Source organism: Orcinus orca, chromosome 11 (assembly GCF_937001465.1).
Source record: "Orcinus orca chromosome 11, mOrcOrc1.1, whole genome shotgun sequence".
Classification (NCBI taxonomy): domain Eukaryota; kingdom Metazoa; phylum Chordata; class Mammalia; order Artiodactyla; family Delphinidae; genus Orcinus; species Orcinus orca.
Genome location: NC_064569.1, coordinates 37,010,442 through 37,031,146, shown reverse-complemented (window position 1 = coordinate 37,031,146; position 20,705 = coordinate 37,010,442). Strand labels below are relative to the sequence as shown.

The window sequence follows — 20,705 nt, the reverse complement described above, 5'->3', positions numbered from 1 at the left end:
TGCAGTTGTGCTGAAAAACAGAATTGGTTAAATTTTTTTAAAGGAGAAGTATATCCTGCAGATTACTGGCCAGTGTAGGGGAAGGAGTCTATGCAGGTAAAGACTGGAGGCTTACTCTCTAGAATGAGTGGTTGAACTAGATTAAACTGTAGCACACATGGGAGTAGAGGAAACAACAGTAAAGAAAAGGAAATTAAGTCAGATGTTGAGGCCTCTAGTTCTCTACCCATGATCATTTCCCAAAGCACTTGCAATCTTGCTTGTTCCCAAAGTGGGAGATAGAAGGTATCTTCCAGGATACTGTCTTGCCTAAAGGACTTGGAGATACTGCCATTTGGGTGTGTCTGAATGAAGCAGCCAGATCTGTGCTTGATCACCTTACAGTGAAAGCCATTGAAAGGCACTGACCACCCATCCACATCATCTTCAATCAGTATTTTAGTGTCCCGCAAACAATCAAGGATCACCAGAGATTTGAGGGAACCTCCAATATAATAGAGATCAATAAAGAGACAAAGGAAAGGAACCTGATAGAAACCCAGTGCTGGGAAACAGGGAACTACTTGAAAATTAATATCCTCAGAGATAAGATAAGGGATATTTCATCAGTGAGACAAGAAAAGACTAAAAAAAGAAAACTTTTGGAAATTTAGAATATTATAGTAGAAGTTTAAAATATTGAACGGAAGTGGAAGATGAGCTTAGAAACCTCAGAAAGTGGGACAGAAGTCAAAGAGGTGATAGGGTATTAGTTCATGAGGTTCCAGTACTGAGTACTAAAATTCCAGAAAGAAAAAATAAAAGGGAGAAATTTATCAAGAAAAATACAACAAAAGAAAATTTCCCAGAATAGTAGAGTATGAGTATCCAGATAATTAATCTAATACCTAGTAAATGAGGAAAGAACTATACTAAGTGCTTTATAAAATCCTAGAACTCTGCATATAACAATATTTGAAGAGCTTCTAGAGAGAGAAAATAGACCATGTGTAAAAGAATGTTGTCAGCAACAACAGATGGAGCAGTGGAGCACTGCCTTGAAAATTCTGGGGAAAACAATTACTAACCTAGAAAATTCTGTACACTACCAAACCATCAGTCAAGTGTTAGGGCAAAATAAAGACATTCTCAAATACATAAGAGCTCAAAAATTCATTCTCACACATCCTCTCTTATAATTATACTGGAGGATATGTATGTGTCACTTAATGAGAAAGTAAACAAAGGAACAATGTGAGATTCAGAAAATGAGTTCCTAAAAGAAACAGAGAAAGGAGAAAAATAATAAAATGAGTTTTGACCCAGGAAGAAAGGGGATCGTGACAATGATGGAGGATAGTCTCAGAATGACGGTTGAACAGCAGTGTTTAGAGAGTTGTCAGTTCAGATTGGAGCAAGACAAAAGAAGAGTATTTCCAAGAGAGTGGGGAGCAAACTTGATGGATGAATTGATGTATTTGAGTGTATTAAGAGGAGATTTATACTTTTGTTGTAGAGTTAGCTAAGTTAATGATAGATAATATAATTAAAGAAAAAAGAAAACAAAGCAGTCATTATCCCTAGGAGAAGCAAGAAGTTGTGCAAGAAAAGTAATCATAATTCAGTACATGGTTCAGCCGAGAATGTCTGTATAGTTATAATTATGTAATATTGCTTATGTCCAATGTTGATATATCAAAAGAACATTAGGGTAGAGGAGCAGAAGTCTTTATCTTCTATAGAAAAAAAAATTGGAAAATATCTGAAACCAAAAAAATCAAGGTAGAGTAAGCATGTTATTTAGAAATAAAGAGGTGAAATATGAGAGGAGACAGCTAAAGGATTTGATGAGTGCTTTGGTGGAGCTGAAATCAGGAGTGGGGATTGCTGTAGTTTTTTTTTTTTTTAATAAGTCTAGAAATGCTGTTTGACTTCTTGAAGTATGTACATGCATTACTTTGATAAAAATTAAATGAAAAGATGTATCACTGCTGTCCAAAGGATAGATTAGTAGAATGAACTTGTGAAATGGTCTCTAGGAAACCACAGTTTAGATAAATCCACCATTGGAGCTGCTCATAATCACCTGAGAATTACCCAGAAATATGTGAAATAGCTTTTGGACGAGATTTTCATACTTAGCATTGGCCAGAAAACTAACAGTTCTTCCCACAGAGAGCATTTCATCTGTGGTGGCTTCTTGACATAGGCTTCCAAGTGAAGGAATGCTGTGTCAGCAGTACGTACTTATTCAGTATTGAGTGAATGAAACCTGAATGAGAACAACTTAGCACCCTTTGGGCGTAAAAAATACTGTGTAGCTACAACACAGCAATTCTCAGTCTAGTTGAAGGAAATTGTTATTTCTAAGAATGTGGCTGGGTACCTATCACACATTTTTATTCCTGGCTTCTTTAACCACTTGAAAAAGTCAGTATCATCTTTTAAATATACATCAAAGGGTAGGAAAATAAGTTCCTGGAACTCATCCAGCACCCCTCTCCCCAGCATGAAATTTCATTTGTTACAGCAGTTCTGGGTGGGACATGTGTGAAGGATGGATAATGGCATGAAACCATACAGCTGTTATGTAGTAACTTAAAAGGAAATTAGTATGTTATTAAGTAGAGAGTAGACTGTTACCAACTGGACTGACAGAAGAAACCCAAAATACTTACAATCTTGCAGTGGCAGGAAACAGGCCTCCCAGTCAGTCAGGTTGATTTACTTTGAACAAAGTTAGTAGGGCCTTTGTGAGACAAGTTTGGCTGGAGATTGAAAGACCAGTTGTTGATTGTACTGTAAACTTTTCCCAGAGTTCTGAGGAGAGAGCAGTGGCAGTACCAGCAGCAGTTTATTGCAGACAAGTGTATTGATAGGTAGAGATGACTAATAACATAGGTTTGATGATAAAGAAAACCAAGAGCAGTAATCTATAAAGATGTTAACACAATTTTTGTGGTTAGCAGAAACTATTCCTCCTTTATCTTCCTTAACCTGGAAGTATGTATCCATAGAAATAAATTTTCAGATGGGACAGGTAAAACCAAAAAATAAGTCGTAAGCAATACAACCAAAAACGTTGCCATAGCAGAAAGCTGTTTTAATCAACACTTCTACTTTTCCTAATTCTATAAAATTTGAGGAGGAAGGGGGAGGGTACTTAATTGAAATTGGTGACTGTGGCCAAATGGTAATTTATGGTTGACAAGGGCTGATGGCCCCAGTTCCCCTGGTCAGCTTCTACTTGAGGTGAGTTAACAGTACCTGTTGTTTAGGTCATAACTTGAAAGGATATATTAAGTGCATTATTGATATTAAATAATTTGACTTCTTTTATATGCTTTTCATTATAGGACGGTTTAAGTTTGCACATGGTGCCAGAAAATATTGACTAGAATTTTAATACTTAATGCTCCGAGCATAGCAATTTTACATGCTTCACTAGTTCTCTGTATTGCGCCCTCTTATATTTTCCTTTTGTCTGTGGCTTAACAAGATAAAATTAGCATTAAAAAAAATTTTATAAATGCAAGTACTATTATTTTAAATACAACTTGTCTACACATTTTAACCTTCTCTTGTCAATATGCCAGTATCAATACTCGTTTAAAACCTTTTAAAATAAAAATTAAGGCAAGATCTTTTTGTGTCTTTGTACAGGAAACTCTAAACACAGTGAAATGGGAGGAAAAGAAAATGCAATAATAAAGACAAATAAGGTTTGTTGAAATAAAGAAAAATATTTTTCTTAGATTAATAACAGTTTATTATTGTTTTGGTACATAACTCTAGTGCCTCATGTATATCAAAATATTTAAATATAACTATTGGGTGGGCCAAAAAGTTCGTTCGGGTTTTTCAGTACGATTTAACAGAAAAACCTAAATGAACTTTTTGGCTAACCCAATATTACCTACCTATTATGGAAAGATTTTGTTTGCTGTAACACCAACCTCTCTTTACTTTTCTAGCCTCAAAGATCAAATCCGTGTACAAATCAGTGCTTCAGAAATTTTTTCTCCAATATCTTCTCTTCTAGTAGTCACACTGGGGAATCTGCTTTTACCAGTACAGCTTACTGGTTAGTATTTTCTGCTTTTAATTTATGCTTTTTATATTTGATATTTTAGTTATTAAAGTTAACTTTTGGTAGAAATTTAAACTTGGCTCAACAAACATTATGAAAGCACCTTGTTTTATGTTTTTGTTTCTTTTGGCAAATAAACAAAGGGAAACCTGTTACTTTGTGACCCTCTGTTATGCAGTGACTGCCTATGCTAGTGGTCTTCCTTTTCCTTAATAATAAATTTAGTTGTTCTACACAAGGTTTTTATGTGACAGAGAAGTAGGCTAGTTGTTAAATGATGAGGGAAGTACCTAATAAAGCAGAACACTTTCAGAGTAGACTCAGTCATCTTTGAATCCTTTAGTAACTGGCATTATAGATCGTGAGTAGATATTTGTGGAATTTGAAGATTAAGTTGGAGTTTTAAAATCCCATGGAGTTGGTTGAATGAACGAGACAGATTAAGATTGTGATTTAATTTTAGAGGTTGGCAAGTTACCCAAAGAAAACAATTACATCCGAGTAGCCTTTTGAAAAACCGAACTGTACCCATTTTTGGTTACAAAAATAACCATGCCTTCCTTTACTTTCTTCTTTCGTCTTACACTTAGCTTCAGGTGGCAACTATTGCACCTAGAATTCTGGCTGGAACTGCTTGCTGCAACTTTGGTTCATGGGATAGAAGTAGTGTTGCTTTTTTCTCTCAATAATAAGGCTATTCGTCTGAATTGACTTTTTAAAAATTCTGTCAAGATAGAAATTCAAGTGTTATTTTTATGAATCAGATTAGTACAATTTAGATTTATAATATAAAAAATTTAGGAATGAGTTCATTTTGAAAGTTTTTAAATAGAAAAATGTTCTTTTTTTAAAAAATGTGATTTATAATGCTAGGTATAAAAACTTCTGCTATTTATGGTATAACTCAGTTGTTATTCTGAACTTAAATATTTGGAATTCTGATGAGGGTCTAAAATTTATCTTTTAGTACAGAATTTATAGAAGTCAATGAAATCAGTGCGTTGATTAGGCAGAAGAGACAGGAACTGGAATTGTCATGGTTTCCTGATACATTACCTGGAATTGGAAGGTAAAAAAAAAATTGTTTACTAAAGTGTCTGCATGCTAACATGTGCATAAGATATCATTAATAAGGCACAGAGGTATCTTATTCAATGGGTATGTTTCTAAGAAAGTTTTGTTTAATTCAACTTTGGTGTTTCAGTTGCCTAATGAAAAGCCCCTATTTAAAGAACCCCTTGAAAAGTAAAGAATATTTTATTTATTTGTTTAATAAATGTAGATATTTGATTACTTTAACAGGGAGAGCACCCAAATGATAAGATTCATTATTAGTAATAGCATTCAGATCTTCCATCCTTCTTCTATCTTTTCCTCCATTCCAGTCTTCCCTGTGTGCTATTAGCTGAAGCACTGATTTTATCATGACACTTCCCATCTCCACAGTGTTATTCTAAATCACTACTTGATCAAGTCCCTACTTTGCCCTGACATTCATGACTTTCTATAATCTAGCCCTTTCTTTCTTAGTTTTTTCTGAAGCTATTAACACATTGGTAGGTACACGATGTATACTTAAATCAGGTTCCTATGTAAAGACCAAGTTCCTTGCCAGAGTGTTATATTCATTCCTGTAACATACTGTAACTTTTAGATATCACTGTAATACAGTTCTGCGAAGGGCCTTCACCCTCTAGGAATAACAGTGGAACATAAGTAAAATTAGCAAGTCCAGATATGTATAATATGAAACCTTAGAGCTGTTTTCTTTGTACATGTGCAAGTTGCACATTGTTCTTCAAGCTTCTTTCCTCCTACTCCAGAATCTCACCTTCGACTGGGTGAGATAGTCTTTTGTTATGAGACCTGACTGAACAAAATATGAATCAGAGTAGGAAGAAGCTGAGGGTGGATTGGTTGTGAGTGAAGAAACTTTGGCGTCTTAGCAGGTCCATAGAGACCCTGGGAACCTTGAAGAGCCGTCATCCTCAGATTGAGGGATTTTAGAATATAACATAGCAATAGACATCAGGTGGTTTTTTTCCTTTTTAAAAATGTATTTATTTTGATGTTTTTGGCCTTGATATATGCTGTAAAAACATAAAGAAGTCTAATAAAAAATGTGATAAACATCCATAATGTTTATCACATTCAAAATTCAAGTGATGTAGTTTTACTTTCAGTTTTTGTTACTTTTTTTAAATGTATGGACTGATTCCCCTTTGACCTTGATAATTTCTTTAAAGCCTGATTTGATTAACTCGACTAAATTATCTCTTTGGTTGCCTGGAAGTGGAGGGGGGCTGGAGCAAGGGGCATGAAGGAGCTTTCTGGGATGGCGGAAATGTTCTATTTCTTGTTTGGGGTGGAGGTTATACAGGTGTATACATTGGTCAAAAGTCATCATACTGTGAACTTAAAATCTGTGCATTTCATTTGTGTATTTTATTTATCTGCATTTTATTATCCAAATTTATTATTTTTTAGAGTGGTGGGAAGAAAAGGCTAAAAAATTTTTGACAAAGTCTTGCATTAACTTCTTTAAACAAGAAACAACTGTTATGTATTAAGTTGCCTTTGATCTCCCTTTGCTATTAATTTATCAGAAAACATGCTTTTAAAAGGTTTTCTGTTTTGTTTTTGTTTTTTGCAGCCAGTTGGTGACCATTTTTGAACAATGAGTAACCTTGAGCTTACATTTTTAGCTATTTGGCAAAAAATAATTTAAGCACCCTGTATTTTAATGTCGCTAACCTGATTTGGAAAATTAGTACCTTTAAATTGCTGGTTTAATTTTTAAACCATTTAAACAAAAATGTCTCTTTTTTTTGAATTTTCAGAATTAGTTTTATACCCTGGAATATTGAAACAGAAGTGCTTCCTCTCATCTCCTCCTCTGTGTTGCCAAGAACTATTTTTCCAACAAGTACCATATCTTTAGAAAATTTTGGTAAAGTTTTTGAAATTCTTTCTAGTTTAAAAAAAGTTATTAGCCTCTTTCAGTCTCATAAAAAGAATGAGTGTTGATGACTTAGAAAAAGTGTAAAATAAGGTATAGATAGTAAGTCCTAGATATTTCTATAAATATTTGTACAGTGACTTGACTTTAAAATTGTCCCAACTAGAAAATTCCTTTTAAGAAATTACAGCTTCATGACTTTGAGGAACTGATTAGAAGTCTCCTTTCTATTTAGGGCTTCAATGTTCAAACCATAGATCTTTAAAGTAATATCTCCTATTAATTATGAACAAATAGTTTGAGTCTTTACTATTTGTGGATAGCTGTTGTCTCTTGCTTTTGCCTAGTGATTCATTAAGCAAATGGCAGTTATCAGACGAAACATATTTTCTTTTGTTGTTTTCCCTATAAAATTGCCCACATGGATTCAAATCTTGGGATAACTCATTTTAGTAGCACTAAAAAATTGGTATTACTCAGGTGTCAGTAGCTATGCATTTATTTATAATTTGATTCACAAGTATATTTTGTTTCACTCTGTTATAGATGTCTATTTTATGCTAAAATAAGCTTAAGCCAAACTATTATCATTTTTTGAAACATACACTTTTTACTTTTTAAAAAACATGTATTATTAGGTACTTCTTGCAAAGGATATGCATTAGCACATACTCAAGAAGGAGAAGAGAAGAAGCAAACTTCTGGTACCTCAAACACCAGAGGATCAAGACGAAAACCAGCAGCAACAACTCCTACAAGGAGATCTACACGTAACACGAGAGCTGAACCAGTCAGTCAGTCTCAGAGGTCCCCAGTATCAAATAATTCTGGGTGTGATGCCCCAGATAGTAATAATCCATCTGTAAGTGTTTCCTCTTCAGGTGAGTCAGAAAAGCAAACAAGGCAGGCTCCAAAACGGAAGTCTGTAAGAAGAGGAAGAAAACTACCTTTACTGAAGAAGAAACTTCGGAGCTCTGTACCTCCCCCTGAAAAATCATCTTCCAGTGATTCAGTAGATGAAGAAATAGTAGAATCTGACATACCACCTGTGTTAGAGAAAGAACATCAATCAGATGTAGAAAGTAGTAACACTGTGCAGATAAATGTAGAAAATGAGTCTGCTAATGGCTTGAGAAGTTGCGGTGAGCCAGTAGAAGAAAGTGAGGAACATGGTGAGACCCATGATACAGAGGAAAGAGTAGAATCTGTATATTCTGAATCTGGTACCCAAGATCCTCCTGTGCTAGTTGGAGAGGAGGAGGAAATTCAAAAAGTTGAGAATACAGGTATAGAGGCTAATATGTTATGTCTGGAAAGTGAGATTTCTAAGAATACTTCTGAAAAAGGAGGTGACCCATTGGAAAATCAAGACCAAATAGCTTTACCTTCAGAATCAGAAGTAAAAGCTGATGGATGTACAGATCATCTTCCAAATGATTTTCTTACATGTTCAGGATCTGAAATCGAAGTACACCAACCTATATCAAGCCTAGGTGAGATCCCTGAGAATGCAGAGTCAGCGGTTAATGAAGACAACTTTATGGGGAGTCCTATAGTAAAAATTATTGATCATAAAGATTCTACAGTAAAAACAGAACATCTTATTGACAGCCCCAAATTAGAATCTTCTGAGGGTGGAATTATACAAACAGTGGACAAAAAATCTATTGAGAGCTCAGAGGTTCATTTGCTTGGGCATGTTGAAAATGAAGATATAGAAATAATTGCAACATGTGATACTTCAGGGAATGAAAATTTCAATAGTATTCAAGATTCTGAAAACAATTTATTAAAAAAAAATCTTAACACCAAATTGGACAAATCTTTCGAAGAAAAGACTGAATCTCTGGTTGAACATCCCAGATCTACAGAATTGCCTAAAACACATGTTGCACTGATTCAGAAGCATTTTAGTGAGGACAATAATGAAATGATACCTATGGAATGTGATTCATTTTGCAGTGACCAGAATGAATCTGAACTCGAACCGTCTGTAAGTGCTGATGCTAAACAATTGAATGAAAATTCTGTGGAGCACAGTTCCCAAAAGAATATGTCATCTTCTGGTCCTTCAAATGAAAAGGTTGAAACTGTGTCTCAGCCATCTGAAATCCCAATAGATACGATAGATAAAGCCAAAAAGCCTCGTACTCGAAGATCTAGATTTCATTCTCCATCTACAACTTGGTCTCCCAACAAAGACACTGCACGAGAAAAGAAGCGGTCTCAGTCTCCATCTCCCAAAAGAGAAACTGGAAAAGAAAGCAGGAAGTCTCGATCACCATCTCCCAAGAAAGAATCTGCAAGAGGACGGAGAAAATCTCGTTCTCAGTCCCCAAAAAAGGACCCACGAGAAAGGAGGAAATCTCAGTCTCGATCTCCAAAAAGAGATAGCACTAGGGAAGGCAAAAGATCTGAATCACTCTCCCCAAAAAGAGACACTTCTAGAGAGAACAGAAGATCTCAGTCAAGACTGAAAGATTCCTCCCCAAGAGAAAAATCCAGGTCCCGGAGCAGAGAAAGAGAAAGTGATAGAGATGGGCCAAAGAGAGATCGAGATAGAGAAAGGAGAACCAGAAGGTGGTCTCGGTCCAGATCTCGTTCTAGGTCACCATCAAGATCTAGAACAAAAAGTAAGAGTTCATCATTTGGTAGAAATGACAGAGTCAGTTATTCTCCTCGATGGAAGGAAAGATGGGCAAACGATGGTTGGAGATGTCCACGAGGAAATGATCGATACAGAAAGAATGACTCAGAGAAACAGAATGAAAATACAAGAAAAGAAAAAAATGACATCAGTCCAGATGCTGATGATTCAGATTCTGCTGACAAACATAGAAATGACTGTCCCAGTTGGGTAACAGAAAAAATAAATTCTGGGCCTGATCCGAGGACCAGAAATCCAGAAAAGTTAAAAGATTCTCATTGGGAAGAAAATAGAAATGAAAATGCAGGGAATTCTTGGAATAAAAACTTTGGTTCAGGTTGGATGTCGAACCGTGGTAGAGGTAACCGTGGCAGAGGCGCTTACAGAGGTGGTTTTGCCTACACAGATCAAAATGAAAACAGGTGGCAAAACCGAAAACCCCTCTCAGGGAATTCAAATAGTTCAGGGAATGAGACTTTCAAGTTTGTGGAACAGCAGCCCTATAAACGGAAAAGTGAGCAAGAGTTCTCATTTGATACACCGGCAGATAGGTCGGGGTGGACATCTGCATCTAGCTGGGCTGTGAGAAAGACTCTGCCAGCAGATGTACAAAACTACTATTCACGACGAGGGAGGAATTCTGCAGGTCCACAGTCTGCATGGATGAGGCAAGAGGAGGAAACAACTGAACAGGGTAACGTGTTTATTTACCAACACTTTTATTTGAAGAAAGAGATTATAAATTTAATACCTTATTTATATGAGTTGAAATAATCCCTATTTATAGTTTTATGTTAAAGCGAATCCCAGTTATTTACAAGTCACTTTGTATTGTATAATAGATATACACTTCAATATTTATTTTCTTTTTCCACCCCATGCCTGCCCCAAACCTTGCCAAAGACATAAATATTTTAAGTATAATTTGCTACAGTAGAAGAATTTGAGATAGTCCTATGCAGGATTTAAATTCTGTTTCATTTATATCAGATGTGTGCACTTGAAATTTTTTTTTAAACGTTTTATTTGAATTCTGTTTGTTTATTTATTTATTTATTTATTTATTTATTTATTTATTTATTTATGGCTCTGTTGGGTCTTCGTTTCTGTGCGAGGGCTTTCTCTAGTTGCAGCGAGCAGGGGCCACCCTTCATCGTGGTGCACGGGCCTCTCACTGTCGTGGCCTCTCTTGTGGAGCACAGGCTCCAGATGCGCAGGCTCAGTAGTTGTGGCTCACGGGCCTAATTGCTCCACGGCATGTGGGATCTTCCCAGACCAGGCCTCGAACCCGTGTTCCCTGCATTGGCAGGCAGATTCTCAACCACTGTGCCACCAGGGAAGCCCTGCACTTGAAATTTTTTTATCGTTTCCCTATAAATAAATCACTCTGCTAAAGAAAGATTTATCTTTCCTTGACTTTTCTTGGGAACATTGCAAGAAAAACTGTTGCAGATTTTTAAAAAGTGATTAACCTTCTAATTTAGTAATCTTAAATTTTATGTGATTATTTCTTTAACTAAGAAGTTTCTTGAGCTACTGATTCTTTGTGAGTGTTGACCGATGTTATTGTGTGAAGTTATGCTTTAAAATAATTTTAGTTGAATGTTTCCTTTCAGTTAGAAAATCAGCCCACGTTATTTAGGAATGACAGGATTAAACTGAATAATTGGGTATTGGTTTAGGCGTTCTGTTAATTGCTATTTTATTGTAACCAGTGGTTCTTTGTTTCTCTGGCTAAAGAAATTTGTAACATGAATTTTTTTCATAAGCCTTTTTTCTTTTGATAGATTCTAACCTAAAAGACCAAACAAACCAACAAGGTGATGGTTCTCAGCTACCTATAAATATGATGCAACCACAAATGAATGTAATGCAGCAACAAATGAATGCACAACACCAGCCTATGAATATCTTCCCATATCCAGTGGGTGTTCATGCTCCTTTGATGAACCTCCAGCGCAATCCGTTTAACATTCATCCTCAGCTGCCCTTGCATCTGCACACAGGAGTACCTCTCATGCAGGTAGCTGCTCCCACCAGTGTATCTCAGGGACCACCACCACCACCACCCCCTCCCCCTCCATCCCAGCAAGTCAGCTACATTGCTTCACAGCCAGATGGAAAGCAATTGCAGGTATGTTTTCAGCAACTCAAGTTTAATCAACATAGCCATTGTAAACATTTAGCTGTTAGGGACAGATGTTCAAGAAAGGGCTTCCTGGCTGGATATCCATACACAGTGACTTATTCGGTTAGGTTTATGGTAAACCTTCATAACCCCCTTTTCACTGTCCTTCCCCAAACCTCCCACTCCCAAATGAGAAAATGAACTGAATGCACAGTATCAAATCTGAGCTACATACAGGCTGTTGCTGATACCCAAACAGGTTTCTTGGTCAGGTTAAAAAGACCAAATTATGCGCCAAACTAGAATCAAGTGGTGGACACTTTCCCTGATTTATTGGACTTTCAGGGGGTGGGAACTTGTTGTGATTGGGTACTGTGATAAACCTTGTACTGTTTTGTTCAAACACCAGATAAAGCTGTTCATCGTCCATTACCCTCTGTGTTTCATTTTCATGAATTTACCATGTGAAAAAAGTGCCTCTGAGGCACTTCTTAAATATAGAAAAATTTCAATAATAATCTATAAACATTGTGTTGATTATAGTTTCATGTCTACATCTCAGAAATTCTAGAATCCTGACAGCAAGAGTTGGAAGAGCAGGGGAGTGGGAATTTGGGATCTTGTATCTTTTTCTGCTGTCAACTTACTGCAAGTCATTTGACTTCACTGTCTCACTTTCCTCCATCTTTGAAGGGGGGGCATCTACTCTCAAGAGCCTTGTAGGAAAGATACTGTTATTAATGCTGCTCTGCTTCTTGTTGGTTTTAGTGTTGCTGTCAGAACATTACAATACATATATATTTTTTAAAAGTCATCATGAAATATTTAAATGGGGCTCTGTTGAAGAATGTTACTCATTTTTCTTCAGAGTCCTTTAGATATAAATGACCTGAAATATGCATTTCCCTTAAGTACTTAGGTATTGGATTGCTTTGATTTTTTTTTTTTTGATGTTATTTCTAATAGGTGACTAAAAGACTTCTATTGAGTACAAGTAATTCATTAACTGATGATAACTCTTTAAAACAGGGTATTCCTAGTGCTTCTCATGTAAGTAATAACATGAGTACACCAGTCTTGCCTGCTCCGACAGCAGCCCCAGGAAATGTGGGAACAGTTCAGGGACCAAGTTCTGGTAATACTTCGTCATCAAGTCACAGCAGAGCTTCTAATGCTGCTGTAAAATTGGCAGAAAGCAAAGTAAGTGTTACAGTGGAAGCCAGCGCAGATAGCTCGAAGACAGACAAGGCAAGTTCAAAGTTGAGAGCAACTTACATGATTCTGTATATGATAAAGATGAAAAAATAACAGCTTTCTATTGTATAAGTGGTGAAGGGAATTTATTGTTGATAGTCTTAAATTCCAATATTATTTAAAGGGTTCTGTCTGAATATGTTGGTGCCAATTGAATTACTGGTAGTATTTCATATTTATTTTTAGAAATGTTTGGTATGTGTTAGTAAATAACTATTTTGTATTTATAACACTAATATTTGAGTAGTTCCTTGTAATAATGTAAATGTAAATGTTTCAATTTTATATTTTTAAAGAATTTTTTTTGAAAGTACGTGATTGGGCAAATAATAATTATACATTTTCCTCTTATCAGAAATTGCAAATTCAAGAAAAAGCAGCACAGGAGGTAAAATTGGCCATTAAGCCATTTTATCAAAATAAAGATATCACCAAGGAAGAATATAAAGAGATTGTGCGGAAAGCGGTAGATAAAGTAAGTTATAGCTTTAGTGGAGTTATGTACATATTGTTTTGAACATGCCTGTTTTAATAAAGGAATGCTTAATTAAATTAATTAAAATAGTAAGAGGTAGCTTCTACCATTCTTGTCTGTTTTTTTACCTTTTGAGATAACGAAACATGTACCCAACAGGAGATAATGAAACATTAAAAAATGTCTGGTTATCTCTTTGGCATATTTGTTTTTCATAAAGCTATTTTCCTTTAATCTGTTTAAGTATGAGAAAAATATTCCCCCTTCTTTTTTTTTATAGGTTTGTCATAGTAAGAGTGGAGAAGTAAATTCTACTAAAGTGGCAAATCTGGTTAAAGCCTATGTAGACAAATACAAATATTCACGGAAGGGAAGCCAAAAGAAAACTCTGGAAGAACCTGTGTCTGCTGATAAAAACATAGGCTGAAGTGGGGAGCACTATAAAGGACACTATCAAGATACCTGCAAAGTGCAATTTCAACATGTACCTTTAATGGAAAATCATACGTAACTGTGATTGAAATTTGGTTTTGATAAAATTATTTTTTTTAATGTAGGATATAATGTTTTGCTCTAAATAAATATAGTTCTGCACCACAACTTCTATATCTTTTCCTCCCTTCCACCCCCCCCCAAAAAAAAAAACAAATTCAAGGGAAAGTAAAGGGGTTAAAGGAATGTGCATTTTTACAAGGACTGTGTTATATTGTGGATACTGGAAGAAGATGTACAGCTCTTTGATTTGAACAGTGGAGTGCATAAATGAACTTCTGAGTGCACTGGTTTTGGAAGAGATATATATATAGTACATTTATTCTGTCAGGCTAAAAATAAAGTATGATCTTTATGATTTTTCTCTCTAATTATACAAAGATAAATAATGTATTACCATGAAAAATATTTCTAATAACATACCAATTGCAGGGTTCCTACTGTGTATTTTTAAAGCACACATCTGAGTAAATTGCTTAGATAGAAAACAAATTATCACACGAGTAAAATTCAGTGTTCAAAACTTTAGAACACTGTTCACCTGTTGTATCACCAAATAAAGGTTATGCTGCTTGGTTTTCTTTTGTGCCTTTTTTTCCCCCAGTTGAGATGAAGCAATTTGATTTGCTAGATTTACAACTTCGGCAGTCTAAGCTCTGTTGAATTTAGAAGACCTGTTTGGAGAAAGTGTTGACTTTGTAAAAATTATGTTCTTCCATAACATCTTCTACTTATCAGAGATGGTAAATTGATTGTGCCAATTGGAGAATTGCTTTTAAGTAGTGACCCTCCCTTCCCTGTGGCTACGGTAGAATCATGACATTTGCTTCAGTGGCTTTCAGATTGTTGCTCATCTGACTAATCACTAATGAAATTCTTCTCGCATTTTAGAAATCTCCAAATGCTTTACAGTGAATAAAGTGTTAATTTGGTGACCATTTGGTGGCCATTAACCATGTTGCAAAATTCTAGATATTAAAACCGGTGTTTTGGAAAAAGGAGAGGAATTAAATAATGGAGTCTTGGTTAGGCTTTCAGGGACTAGAGATTGGTTTTTTTTTTAGTACTATTTTTATTAAAGGTAAGTTTAAAATGTTCTAGCCTTATTATTTTATTTGGCATCTTGGAAGAAAAAATGGATTATTTCCATGATAAACTGTTTCATTCCAGTAACAGTTTTCAATAGATACCAAATGATTGGAAGGCACTTCAGATAAGACCTTAATGGCACAAAGATGGATCTGTGCCTCAGTGAGACAGACTGACCCTTGTTCTAGCTAAATAGTGAAAGCAATACTCTTTAGGACTGTGCTTTTCTGAAGTAAAGATTATCTGTTTCTCAATTTTATGTGTATAATACTTTCCTGGTGCTAGCTTTGATAGGTGAATTTTGAAATATTGGCCCCAGTAATGATTGTGCTAGTTCATAATCTTTATTAGATTATGAGTATAATCCCAAAAGTGGTAGAAATATTTCCAAGCAGTTTCTGATCTTTATTCTGCATTTCTGGGCATTTGTAATATGGTATTCTACTGATTTATATATATTTTTAATTAAAGTTTGTGTTTAGGTTATGATGGGGAAAGAGTTTTGGAAGTATATTTCTTCTAATAAAATATTAAGACAGTGTTTTAAATATCAATGCACACCTCATTTGTTTCAGTTTTGAACTCTAGAAACAATTGTGTGAATTTTTAATCTATTTTGGGTTAAAGCTGGTTCACATTTAGAAAATTTTGTAGCAAATTGCCTAAATTGATTAATCACACAACATATTTTTCCGACATTTTCTTTCAGTGACATTTGGGAGTTGGATGACAGTTTAAAATTTGCTTTATACCGTTTAGCTTGTGCAAACATGTTTAAAAGTTTTGAAGAAAAATAGGTGGTGTGGTCAAGAGTTAAAAGTCTCGCATCTTTGGTAGCAGTGCTAAGAATTAATTCCACCTTTCTTGAATAACAACAGTGTACTACTCTGTATCTGGTTGGGGTACTGGTTGGCCTGCAATTGAAATAGCTAATGAAGAATATTACTGGACTAGAATCAACTTTGAAATATTTAAGAATGTATTAGAAAGTGCATGCTTTATGTTAAAAAAATACATTGCTTTTTAACATTTCCCATTCTTGCTTTTATCAGAAATTTACATTAATTTTGCATGTGCACAAACTTAAAAACATTTTGTGGGGTTACAGATTCCTCTTGTTATTTATGAAGATTCAGTATTAACTTTTGAAACCTTGGTCTCTTTAACTTCCTAGTCACATTGACTGATGTTTTAGGCTATAGTGACGCCTAGAATTTTGAGACTAAAATTAGTTATTTTAACATTCCAAAATTTTTGATTTTTCTCCTCTGGTAATTATATTTTTTCCATCATTTTCCTTTAAATGGCCACAGTGTGTACTGCTTGAACGTTCCATCCGAAAGATGTAGCTTCACGAGCACAGTGCTTGCTCCATGGTCCGTGAGACGTTGTTTGTAGTATGAGGATGGAGTGCTGTCTACTGAAACAATACTCTTATTAAACAGATATGTAGTATGTAATATTTTCTAATAAATTCTTTTGATAAACAAAGTAGTGTCTTTAACATTTTATTATTAAGATTCCTGGGAAATGGTGACTTTCACCACATAAGCTCTTTCCAAACATGTGTTGCAGTATTTCTTGGATTTGTACCAAAGTAGTTAGGCTTAGCATCGCAGTTAACGTAAATGTCCAAGTTGTAAAGCAAGGGGAGTTAGCTATAAGCATGTATTTTAATAGCATTTTTTCCTAACTACATATCATTGTAGGAAATTAGAAAAGCTTATTTAGTAAATTAAAAAATCTGTAAAAGAAGGAAGAAACCTAAAAACAAAAGGAGAAAAATAGCCTGTAATCCTACCACTTAAAGGTAACAACTGTTAACACTGATCAAACTGCACGTAACTGTGTTGTAACATCTTTTTCACTTAATGTATTGAGAAGTTTCCATTTTAATAAAAATTCTGCAGCATGACTTTTAATAGCTATAATAGTATTCTATTACACGGATATACCATTACTTAAAACAGTCCTCCACTATTGGATATTAAGCTATTTTTACTAATATAAATAATAAAATTAGCAAAATATAAATTGTACTAATTAAATGACTGATGTAAACATCTTTATACATAAATTGTACCCGTTTCAGATTATTTTCTGGGAATTGATTCCTGTAAGTAGAATATCTTGATCAGTTTTTATTTCCCCCTAAAATTTAAGATGTAATTATATACATACACTTGAAGTGTAATTTTTTAAATTGAGTTTAAAACTGAATATATTTAGTTTAAAACTCCATTGTTTTCCTAAGCTGATTTGTTTCTAGAAAGAGAACCATCAGAAAGTTATTTTTCCCAAACGCTTCAATGCATTTATAAGATGCTTTTTAAGGCTCCCGGAAAATAGTTTTCACAGATCTTTTTCCCCAGCACATGAATTATATCCTGTAAACTTGTGCATTTCTAGTTCCCTTAATAACCTGAAGGTATAGTCATGTCCATGTTCTATTTTATAGGGGCTATATCGTGTTCCTCTGTTGATGGACATTTTAAGTTATGTACAAGTTTTGGTTACTAGAAACAATGTTTTAACTAACACCCTGTGTGACTTACCTCTGCCAATCTTTTTGTATACAAGGTTACATTGAATTTCAGGATATACACATTTTTCATTTGGATAGATGTGTATAAAAGTGTCCTAATGTATAGTCCCTCCACAGTGTCTGAGCTTATAGTTTACTCTTAGTTCCAACTTGGATATTGTGACAGCATTTAAGATTGCTCTTGTTTTTAGGGTCTTAATGAACATTCATTTTATCAAACAGTACACACCTACTGTGTGTCAGGAATTCTTGGATTCTTCCCATATTACCGGGTTTAATCATACCACAGTTTTCTAAAAGAATGGTACAATAATAGCATATTAAGCTTGTACTATGTGATAGGCATTCTGTCAGACATATTTACCTTATCTATAAAACTAATTCTAGTAATATCTTTGTTCTACTGATGAGAAAATTGAGATGCATAAAGCTTTAACTGAGTTACCTAGTTACACAGCTACTTAGTGATAGAGCCAGGATTCAGACCTAGGATCGGTAGATGCCAAAGTCTGCTTGACTTGCGGTGTTGAGCTCACAGATGTAAACCAACATACCACATGTGGGAGTAATGGCTGAAGTAAAAAAGTATAGTGGGAGCACAGAACTGACTTTGCTTGGGGGAATAAGGTGCGAGGAAGGGTGATAAAACCAAAAAACCTTTAAAGGGAGTGACTGCTTTCAAAATCAGGATAGTGGTCACTGATATGGGGGAGGGAGGAGGCTGTGACTGACACGGGACAAAGGCCTGGGAAGGAGGGGGACTACCAAGGTCTACTTCTTGACCTGGTCAGTTGTTATATAATAAACTACTCTTTATGCACTTTGTTATATGTGGTGGTATATTTCACAGTAAAAAAATTTGTAAAAAAAATCCAGAGGCCAGCAATTAACTCAAAGCCATTGTTTAGATTTTTGGTAGACAAATCTACCATTCTTCATCCCTTCCCTTCTTTCAATCTAGTCTCAGTGGGAAAAAGAAATCCATGAATTTGGGGAGAAAAAATAATTCCCCACTGAATAATTATGCACCACATAAAACATGCTTCTGTAAGAAATGTGCAAGAGAGTGAAGTGTGCAACACTTAAAAGTTCTGTATTTATTAGATGGTGGCAGCTTTCAGCTCCCTTTTTTTTTCAGTGATGAGCATTTTTATGGACTGACCTTTCCCCAAATAAGTTTTTGCTTATTAGTGAGGTTATTTTTCCTTCTGCTTATTATTTTTTATTTTTCGTTGCATTGGGTCTTTGTTGCGGGCTTCCTCTAGTTGCGGCGAGCGGGGGCTACTCTTCGTTGTGGTCCGAGGGTGGCTTATTGCGGTGGCTTCTGTTGTTGCGGAGCACGGGCTCTAGGTGCGCAGGCTTCAGTAGTTGTGGCACGCGGCCCCTAGAGCACAGGCTCAGCAGTTGTGGCGCACGGGCTTAGTTGCTCTGCGGCATGTGGGATCTTCCCGGACCAGGGCTCGAACCCGTGTTCCCTGCGTTGGCAGACGGATTCCCAACCACTGCGCCACCAGGGAAGCCCTCAGTTCCCTTTTTGCACTGTTATTTTTTTTTAACAAATCATGACAATTTCCAAAGCATAACTCAAAAGTTGCCGGTTCCCAGGCAACTGCTCTGCAAGAGTGGATCTGTTTAAAGGGTCAGCCTGAAAATTAGGCTAGCGTTATCTTTCACACAGTTTAGCTGTAAACAGGGCATAATATCTGATAATTCAAGTCAGTGAATCCTCTCTAAAGCAAAGGCTAAACATTTTCCTCATGACTTTAGGGAAGCTATAATGTATAGTCAAGGGATTCTGGAACCCTCTCAACCAAACGTGGTTCAGCCTTGTGTTTTAATTCCAGACTACACTTTGTGCAGCCCATTAGGTTCTCTTAGTGGCCAAACCATTTCTCTGTTTAGCAACATCTAACTCACTTTGCTCCTCCCTGGAATTCTTCAACAGTTTTATTCCACGCATTTTGTGTGAAAAGTGTTTATAACTTTGATTCTCTTACTAGTAAGCCCTGCACTAATCTATAATCTCTCTCTTCCTTACCACTATACAGTCTGTCAAATATCTACAGCCCCTTAAAGTCTCTAATTAAAAGACACTTTTTCTCCACAGAGCCCTTCCCACTTTGCCTTCCCCCACCCATCAATCCAATGAAGGCTGTCAAATGATGGAACTCCCAAAACACTTTATAATTTTTTTATGGCCCTTGTCCTACCTTTTCTCCTTTATTACTATTTGGTCAAAATGACCCACGTGGTTAACCCTGTAGCTGTGCTCCTGCTTCTTAGCAGCTCGTTTTGGTGATAAAAGAACATTGTGCTTCTCTGTTGTTTAATGCTTTAATCACAGTGATTAAGATCAGGACAGAAGTCACTTATCCAAAACATTCTCATTTTAAAAATCATTTTTATTGTCATTTTATGGTTAAAAAAAACATACATGGCATGACTATAAAGTAATGAGACGAGTTTTCATGTGTTGCTTCTATTACTGAGTCTCATTAGTATATAGTCACATCCTGTCTTGAGCTTGGAAGAAAAATATGCCTTGGCTATGATTATCAATTTTGTTACTTAAAATTTATTGGGTGCCAACAGAGCACTAGGCACATATATAACACAGAATTTACAGTCTCTATGTTGTAGACTATATAATTTACATAGATTTCTCAAAGATAACATTAAAGCATGTATTTACAGAACTTTAGACAAAAAATAACAATACTGGAAATCAGCAAGTTTCTGTCTAGCAAGGAGCACCTTTTCATGAATGAGGGTTATGCAGAACTAATTGTGCAAGAGCACTTTAATTCCATTACCCAGCAAGTCCATGTTATTTCATTATATAGTTCTATAAAGCTATAAGACGAAAACCTAAGTGGGAAGCCATAACTGGTTTCATTAGGTCAAATGTATTTAGCAAATTCTCTGCTGAGACCAATGCTTGAAGGGACTACAGACATATTTACATATTAGAGCACAAAAGCTACAACTACAGCATGCAATTCCAATGAGGTGGAAGAATGGTGAATATGAAAATCATTTTTCTAAAC

General features: G+C 35.5%; 1 protein-coding gene across 7 annotated transcripts in view; it reads left to right on the top strand.

The window, feature by feature from the left end:
* SCAF11 (SR-related CTD associated factor 11) overlaps positions 1-14,602 on the top strand; it is a 71,181-nt gene extending 56,579 nt beyond the window's left edge. For 3 of the 7 annotated variants that reach the window (XM_033436499.2, XM_012534673.3, XM_033436504.2), the window contains 9 exons: positions 3,643-3,701; positions 3,954-4,063; positions 5,037-5,138; positions 6,910-7,019; positions 7,667-10,369; positions 11,463-11,809; positions 12,833-13,051; positions 13,413-13,532; positions 13,813-14,602. In XM_033436499.2, the coding sequence (XP_033292390.1) occupies positions 3,643-3,701; positions 3,954-4,063; positions 5,037-5,138; positions 6,910-7,019; positions 7,667-10,369; positions 11,463-11,809; positions 12,833-13,051; positions 13,413-13,532; positions 13,813-13,959 (3,917 nt within the window). In that variant the 3' untranslated portion in view covers positions 13,960-14,602. The remainder of the gene's footprint in view (positions 1-3,642; positions 3,702-3,953; positions 4,064-5,036; positions 5,139-6,909; positions 7,020-7,666; positions 10,370-11,462; positions 11,810-12,832; positions 13,052-13,412; positions 13,533-13,812) is intronic. The other 4 variants (XM_033436501.2, XM_033436500.2, XM_033436503.2 and 1 more) reach the window with 4 other exon arrangements.
* Positions 14,603-20,705: the final 6,103 nt, after the last annotated feature.